The sequence below is a fragment of the Agelaius phoeniceus genome, chromosome 28 (assembly GCF_051311805.1).
Source record: "Agelaius phoeniceus isolate bAgePho1 chromosome 28, bAgePho1.hap1, whole genome shotgun sequence".
In the NCBI taxonomy this organism is placed as follows: Eukaryota; Metazoa; Chordata; class Aves; order Passeriformes; family Icteridae; genus Agelaius; species Agelaius phoeniceus.
The window spans coordinates 4,351,194-4,359,954 of NC_135292.1; the positions used below are offsets into that span (position 1 = coordinate 4,351,194).

At 49.6% G+C, this 8,761-nt stretch overlaps 1 protein-coding gene across 1 annotated transcript in view; it reads right to left on the reverse strand.

The window, feature by feature from the left end:
- Positions 1-2,864: 2,864 nt before the first annotated feature.
- Positions 2,865-8,761, reverse strand: part of LOC143696058 (uncharacterized) — a 137,503-nt gene continuing 131,606 nt past the window's right edge. The window contains exon 3 of the mRNA XM_077191264.1: positions 2,865-3,778. Coding sequence (XP_077047379.1) covers positions 3,180-3,778 — 599 coding nt within the window. The 3' untranslated portion in view covers positions 2,865-3,179. The remainder of the gene's footprint in view (positions 3,779-8,761) is intronic.

Here is an 8,761-nt window from a genome sequence, read left to right on the forward strand (position 1 = left end):
TGTACCAGGAGTACAGTCCGAGGTCCAGGACAATTTGTATGGGCAGCAAGCGATGGCACCTGGACAACACATCTGCCTGTAGATGGGAAAGTAAAGGAAATTACTTTAGGCCTCCCAACCTCATGTCTAATTTGGAAAAAGTCCCCATTTAATGGAAAACATGAACTTGTGCAGATAAGAGCAAGACGAGAAGTTCTAGACAATGAAAATCCAGATGACACTTGGCAAGAACCCTCTGGTGGAGTGAAATTTGGGTGGGCCCGAGAGTCTTTGCTTGGTCCTACAGCAAACTATCAGAGTAGGGAGATGCTGTACAAACTTACAGGTCAGGTAGATAGACTGGGTCTATGGGAGGGATTTAAAGAATTAAACGTACAATTAGAAGCCACCACAAAAGTGACTTTACAAAATCGATTAGCCTTAGATTTGTTACTCCTGAAAGAGCATGGAGTATGTGGATTTTTAAAGGGACGAGTTGGTCATTGCTGCCTTCACATCCCAAATGTAACTGCAGATGTAGAATATGACATCAATCAGTTGAAACAAAGAGAGCATGAAGCACAAGAAGAGCAAAAGGATTTGACTATGACCTGGCTAGGCAAAATCTTTAAAGGGTTAGGGTGGAATGTGAGTTGATGGATTAAATCTGTCATTGAGAGTGTGATAATCTTACTAATGGTATTCTTAGCAATTTGGTTAGTTCACAGCATCTTAAAAGGAGAGATACAGAAGAAAACATCCTGGAACCAGAAGATAATAAAGGCACTGACACGAGATCCACGCCCACCATCTTCTGGTTCTCCAGTTCGTGACAGCATCCACGACAACGTTTACATCAACCATGGACTTAAGAACGTCAAGAATAAATTGAGAAATAAAGGACTGTATCAAGTGAAAACATTTACACCTATAGTGAAGTGAAAATGTTTTCAAAGGGGGGAGAATGATAGTGGGGCCCTGGAAAAATGTCAAAAATAGACTCTGAAAATGTTAGGCTTTGTGCTTGCCAGATCATGTGAAATTGCACCTGCGTAAGCAGAACATGATAAATGATATAATTGTTAGATGTGATGATTGTTTAGTAATTAAATATACTTACTGTATAATCACAGGAAGAATCATGAGAAACTATGTTAGAAGTTTGAGGGGGGCCACAAGGAGCCCATGCTTGGCTGAAATCTATGTATACAATAGAACAATATAAGTTTAGTCATTAACATGAAAGTTATATAAGGATAGAATATAAAAACATGTTAGTCCCGAACCCATGTCGGGAGTCAGATTTGGGTTGGTACCCCTGACACCCAGAGCTCTTCAATAAAAGCACCTGCATATAATCATTCTGGTGATTATGTGTTTCTGAACGCTAATATACCCAGTAAAGTGTTAAACCCTTCCCAGCTGCTGTGCATGAGGCTCTATGAATATGCACCAGGCTGATGTAAGGGGAAAGGTATTTCAGGGGATCCCTGAAGGTAACAGGGTGCTCCTGCCTCAGTGCCAAGATGCACCCAGTTTACATCTTCCAAGAACTGTTTAGCATGGCTCTGCCCTGGATCTGCCTTTTTAGAGCATGCAGATTCCTTGGCTGTGGTTTTAGTCCATTCTCTTTATCACCTCCAGGTTTTGGGCCTTGGTGCACTCTGCCTTCAGACAGGGAGTGCTGATAGTTGGCAGATCTGTACAGGTGTCCTCATCCTGGGTGCATTGGATGTTATCCCATCCAAGCAGGCAGTTTAACACAAGCAGCTATTTCACTGAGCTTAATTAACGACAGAAATAAAAACTATAGAACAAAGCTACTTTAAAAAACAGTCCCAGCCCATATTTGATCCCAGTCTGTGTGGTCCTGATCCATATGGTCCCAGTCCCTGGGATCCCAGTCCATACAGTCCCAGTCCATATTTGATCCCACTTCAGGCTATCCTGGTCTGGAGGGTTCTGATCCACACGATCCCCATCCATGTGATCCCAGTCCATATTTGATCCCAGTCCGTATTTGATCCCAGTCCGTATTTGATCCCAGCCCATATTTGATCCCAGTCTGTGGGGTCCTGCACACACTCCCTGGGTCTGGAATTCCAGTTCCCAGCAAGGAAAAAATGTTCCTGCCCTTGAACTTCCTTCCTATGCCCTCAACAAATTGCAATAAAATTATAAACAAAGAAATAATAATTGAAATTAAATAAATTATAATAAAAATAAAATATAAAAATCTCAACTCTTCTTTCCAATGATTCAACTCCAACAATGATTCAACTCAAACCAACAATAACTATTACTATAATATTACCAATGCATATAAATAAACAAATTATATATCAAGAAATACCTTTTGAAAATTTTAACTCGATGACTAATGTACTTTAGATAAAAAATATGTAAAGAAATTAACATGTAATCTAACACCTCTTAGTTAAACAATTCATATTACAAATATACTAAACACAAAACCAAACACCACTACAATTTCTCAGACATTTCAACCAAACAATTAAACTTTAATAACATCCTTAAGTACTCTTGAAAAATTAAAATTATTTTTAAAACATTAATTGTGTGCAGGTGGTTTTATTTTGATATTGGTTTTTGGATTGTTTGGGTTAGATGATTTATAAAATGGGATTTTTATAGGAATTGAATCAGCTGAGAAGGTGGCACTCTGCAAACAGAAATGACTGAAAATGAACAGGACAGAAATCAGTAACTCTGAAAGTTTTATTTGCTATCAAATACATCCCACACACCCAGCCCTACACAATCCCCATCCCACTGCTCCAAATTGAGGTCCCACTTCTCCCAATCTCCTTCCAACTCCATCTCAACTTGACAGTTGTGGAATGGAGTGAGTTTGGCATGGGATTGAGTTTTTTGAGGAAGGAAGAAGCAATCTGAGGTGGAATTGAGCCCTTTGGGGTTAAAATTCAGTTATTTCCAGTGGAATTTGAGTGGTTTTGAGGTGACTGTTCCATCCCAATGGACTTTTGGAGGACAGAGAGATGGAGAAGAGAAAAAAATTCAGGCCAAACCAAAGGACAAGCAGCCAGGAGTGTCCCCAACATGGATCACAGGGAATGTGAGTGACCAGGGCTGTGCCCAAAGTGCCTCCTCCAGTGGGGGATGGAGCTGCAGCAGCGCACGAAGCTCTTCCTGCACTCGGGGCACTCGCAGGGCTTCCCTTACCGGTGCCTCCGTTGGTGTCGGGTCAAGGTAGAGCTCCTGGAGAAGCTCTTCCCACACTGGGGACATTCGTAGGGCCTCTCCCCAGTGTGGATGCGCCGGTGCCTGACGAGGTGGGAGTTGCGCTGGAATCCCTTCCCACAGTCGGGGCATTGGAAGGGCCTCTCCTCTGTGTGAATCCAATAGTGCCGGAGGAGCTTGGAGCTGGTCTGAAACCTCTTCCTGCATTTATCACACTCGTAGGGCCTCTCCCCTGTGTGGATGCGCCGATGGGTGACGAGGGTGGAGTTACGCTGGAATCCCTTCCCACAGTCGGGGCATTGGAAGGGCCTCTCCTCTGTGTGAATACGATAGTGCTGGAAGAGACTGGAGCTGGTCTGAAACCTCTTCCCACACTTGGAGCACTCATAGGGCCTCTCCCCAGTGTGGGTCCTCTGGTGCTTGATCAGGCTGGAGCTCTCTCTGAAGCTCTTCCCACACTCCCCACACTCGTAGGGCCGTTCCCCAGTGTGGATCCTCTGGTGCCTGATCAGGTCGGAGTTCCACCTGAAGCTCTTCCCACACTCCATGCATGTGTGGGGCTTCTCCCCATCATGGAGCTGCTCATGGAGCACCAGCTCTGAGCTCTGCCTCCATCTCCGGCCGCCTTCCCGGCCCAGGCTGGCTCTTTCCCCCTCACATCCCCGCCATCTGCGTTTGCAGCCCCTCCTCGTGCGGCATCTCCGGGCCTTTTCCTCCCCGTTGGCTTCCTGTGCCGTGGAGCCGCTCAAAACGGCCTCTGCCACCAGGTTCTGCCGCGGGCATTTGTCCTCCCTGCTCTCCATGCTCAGCTCCTGCTCTGGGCGAGGAAGGACAAGGACAGCATGGGATTTGCCTCCGTGCCACAGGCAAGGGCAACGAGATCCCCCCAGGCCGTCTCTGGGGACGCACTGCCCCCTCTTGGCTCTCCCCATTTCGGGATGCTGGGGCTGTTTGGGCTCCCGGGCTCCCTTCTCCCCTCATTCTCTGCTCTGCGCTGCAGCGGCTCCAAGGAGTCCCCCCTGCCCCTCTCCAGGCTCTTGAGGCTCCCGCCAATGGCGGCGCTCCCCCCTCTCTGGCCTCCCCACTTTGGCCTCCTGGGGCACACAGGGCTCTGCTCCTCCAGGCTGCCTCTGCCCGCAGCCGCCACCGCCACCCCCCGATGTCCCCCCGAGGGGCCTTTTCCGCCCAGCCTTGGACTTCTTCATTCTCCAAACATCCCCCCAAAAACCCAACCCAGGGACCCCCCGGGACATCCGGGCCGGGCTCCCCCTCCCCGCTCACCGGAGCCATGGGGGGGGGCGATGATCCCACAGGTGGGGGCTGCAAATTCAGGCAGGGCTCGAGACCGCGTGGCTCCCGCAGCTCAACCTTGATCTGCCTTTGTCCCTCCTCTTCCTCTTCTTCCCGCTCCTCCTCTGTCCTATCTCCACCTCCTTCTCCTCCTCCTCCCTCCTAACCCCGCCTCCTTCCCTGCTCTTTCTCCTCCCGCTCCTCCTCTTCCATCCCCCCTCCTCCTCCTCCTCTGTGTTATCCCCACCTCCTGCTCCTCTTCCATCCCGCCCCTTCCATTCCTTCTCCCCCTCCTCCCCCCTTACCCGCCTCCTCCTCCCCCTCCATCCCTGCCCTTCCCTCCCTCCTCCTCCTCCCCCAGCAGCAGCCACACCCTCGGTGCCCCGTTCCCGCAGCCCTCGCAGCCCGCGGCAGCAGCGGCCATGGAGCCGGGCCAGGTCGGCATGGGCAGCGCGGGGCTCTCGGCTGCTCCCAACCGCTGCGGGCGGGGGGAACCCGGCCCGGGCCAAAGGAGAGGCAAACTGGGCAAACTGGGGGCACATCACAAAGCTAAGGATGCAGCAGAAAATGGAGCTGAAAGAGTTAGTTTAATATTCACTCCAAACGAGGAAAAACTGCAAATTCCAAAGTTTAGGGAAGCCGAGAAAAAAGAATTAAACAAGATAGGAAATGAACAAGATAAATCAGGGAAATAGAAACTTCTACATGGAAGACAATTACTTAATAAAATGTGCTTACTAGGAAAAGATTAGAAGACGTGCATCAGAAACCCCACTGGCGTACTCAAGCTTTGTGTGATCATTTTTTAAGGAATTTTGGGTGCACTGGGATTTTTGGTGTAGCAAAGCAAGTCACTGAAAGATGCTTAATTTGCCAAAGGATAAATAAAAAGGTGATGAGAAAAACAACATTAGGAGGTCATGAGTTAGCTCGTCGACCATTTCAAAATATCCAAGCAGAAGTTTAGATTTGTTAGCTTCTGGATTTATTTGGAAAAAAACCCATTTAATCTAGAAGAAAGAGAAGATGCCATATGTTAGACAGGAGATTTTAGGAGAATAAAAATCTTTGAAGTATCAGAAACACCCGAGGAAAAAACCAAGAAAATAAAAAGGGGAAATGAAAGGGAGGGGAACAAGAGGAAAAGTCAGAAAGAGAGTGGGATCCTCTGCAGCTCTTGCCCCCTCCGTTGGCGGCCGAGGCGCCTGTCCCGGGTCCCGGCTCGCTGCCCGCCTCAGCTCCGCCTGCCCCGGTTTCCATCCCAGGTGCGGGCTCACTGCCCAGGGCAGCTCCACCTGCCCCGGCGCTGGCGGTGAATTTGTGTGCCCTGGCCCCACTGCCCGGCCCGCGGCCGCTCTGCCGGCCATGCTGGGCAAGATGGGGTTGCTCTGTCCTGCCGCGTGGGCCGAGGTCACCGCGCCGACCGCACCGAGGGCGGGTCCCAGCCATCCCATCCCCGGCTGCCCTGCCCGTGCCAGCTGCGCTGGGCAGCGCCGCTGCTGCTGCCGGGGTCTCCCACCTGCCTTTTCTCTGCCGGGAGCTGCCGGATCAGCCGCCATAAGCCATGTGGGGGCTGCCCACGCTCCGGCTCGGCCTCCACGGGAAGATCCCCCTCTGGCGATTCCGGCAGCACACCCTGCCCACACTCCGACCGAGCCTCGGCGGGATATCCTCCCCTGACCCCTCCTGCTCTGAGTTACGTCCCCTTGGTAACCACAGCTCCGGCTGTTCAGGGAAAATCCCTCTCTCTACAGGAAGCCCCTTATCGAAACACTAGGAGCTCAGTTAAAAGGCAGCCCTCTCCAAATTCTTTCTCAAAACACGGGAGAAAGGCTACAGAAGGTAAAAAAGTGAAAGAGTTAGATGAAGGGATTGCTCTATTGCCGTGAAGAGAGGTTCCCATGGCAGGGATGCGCTGCCCCGCCCCGCGGGAGCCACCGGCGCCCCTGCCGGCCGTGCCCGGAACTGCACCCAAGGGGAAAGCGCCGCAGCCGAAAGGACAAGTGTGAATGAGAGGAGGGCCGGCAGCCGGACTCTCCAAGTGAGTGCGGACCCTTGAGTAGTGCGGTTCCCGTAGACCCGCGAGGGCTCGGGCCACGAAAAAGGGGAAGTGAAAGGAATTTGAGAGTGAAAGAAGGCACTCCGGACGAATGGGGCAGGGGAAAAGCAAGACCCCAACCCAAGTCAAACTCCCCCCCATTCCAAGGGACAGTCCCCTAGGATTTATGCTTAGTAATTGGAAGCATTACCCGGGGACCGAGACTAAGGATAGGGCCAGAATGATACATTATTGCATGGAAGTATGGGGTGGGAAAGAGATTTCCAAAAAAGTTTTTTGGCCCGTGTTTGGATCATCTGAAGACTGGGTTCGACAGGACTTGAACCTATGAGTAAATTCTAAAGAGCCCTTCTCGTAAGAGGAGAGTGATTATGCCAAAATATGGGTAGCAAGACCCGAAGTGTATGTTTTCCAATTAAGAGAAGGGAAAGGGGATCCGGACAAAAAGGGGAAGAGGGACAATCATTTGGCGACTTAATTATAGCACCGCCCCCATATGTCCCACCGCCAGCACCCAATGCCCCACCACCTCCACAACCACCTGCACCGAACAATGATGAAGAGGGTAACCAAGGGGAGGTTAACCAAACCGGTTACCAAGGCCCGATTACAAGGAGCCGCAGTAGGGTTGAGACGGGGCTATTCCCTCTACGGGAGATGCCCATGGGTGGACCACAGGCGGGTATAGGATTTATTACTGTCCCCTTGAGTTCGGCAGATGTACGAGACTTTAAGAAGGACATGGGACATTTATTAGAGGACCCTTTTGGGGTAGCCGAGAGGGTCGACCAGTTCTTAGGACCAAACATCTATACCTGGGAAGAAATGCAGTCCATTTTGGGCATTCTGTTCTCTACTGAAGAACGGAATATGATAAGAAGGGAAGGAATGCGTATTTGGGACACGCAGCATGTCCAAGGCCCGGCTGCGGACGCTAAATGGCCCCTACAGAACCCCCATTGGGACCATCAAAATGCGGCACATAGAACACATATGCAGGATTTAAGGACCATAATTATTCAGGGGATTAGGGACTCAGTCCCGAGGGGGCAAAATATAGATCGGGCATTCAACGATAGGCAAAAGAAGGACGAGTCGCCTACGGAATGGCTCGAGAGATTACGGCGGAACTTACAATTGTACTCCGGAATGGACCCCGATAGCCAAACTTCACAGTCAATGCTGAAAGTCCATTTCGTTTTAAAATCGTGGGACAACATAAAGAAGAAAATCCAGAAGTTAGAGGACTGGCAGGACAGGGGGCTGGATGAACTGCTTAGGGAGGCACAGAAAGTATTATGTCCGTAGGGACAACGAAAGAGACCGCAGACAAGTAAGGCTGATGGTCGCAGCAACAGGTGGGGGGAGGTACCAAAGAGAAGGGCGAAAGGGAGGTTCGAATGAACAAAAAGAGAAAAGTATAGGGGAGTCAGAAGGGGTGAAGGTGTGTTTTTATTGCGGAAAAAAAGGGCATTTTAAGCGAGAATGTAGAGTCCGAATCAGAGACGAGAAGCAGTTCCAAATGGACTAGGGGGGTCAGGGGCTCTATTTGGTGGGGACCCGGAAAAATCATAAAGAGCCCTTGATAAAACTTAAAGTGGGTCCCCACAACCAAGAAATGGAATTCTTGGTAGATACGGGGGCAGAAAGATCCACGGTACAGAACCTACCAAAAGGATGTACCATCTCTAAAGAAACTGCCACTGTCATAGGGGCGAAAGGGGAACCTTTTGAAGTACAAATCATAAAAAATGTGACTATAGAATCAGGATCCAAAATAGGGATGGGAAATCTATTATTGGTACCCGAGTCAGATTATAATCTGCTCGGGCGAGACATGATTATAGAATTAGGGATTAGTATAGGTGTAGATAATAAGGAATTAAAAATTAAATTATGCCCTTTAAGGGTAGAAGATGAAAAGCAAATTAACCCCGAAGTCTGGTACACGCCTGAGAGCGTGGGACAGCTAAAAATCACTCCATTTTCGGTAACTATCAAAAATCCGGATGTCCCCGTCCAAATTAAGCAATACCCATTATCCCCAGAAGGGAGACGAGGATTAAAACCAGAAATAGAAAGGTTGTTGAATAATGGATTGTTAGAACCCTGTATGTCTCCCTTCAATACTCCGATCCTACCAGTTAAAAAGCCAAACGGCACCTATCGATTGGTGCATGATTTAAGGGAAATAAACAAGCGAACTGTAGC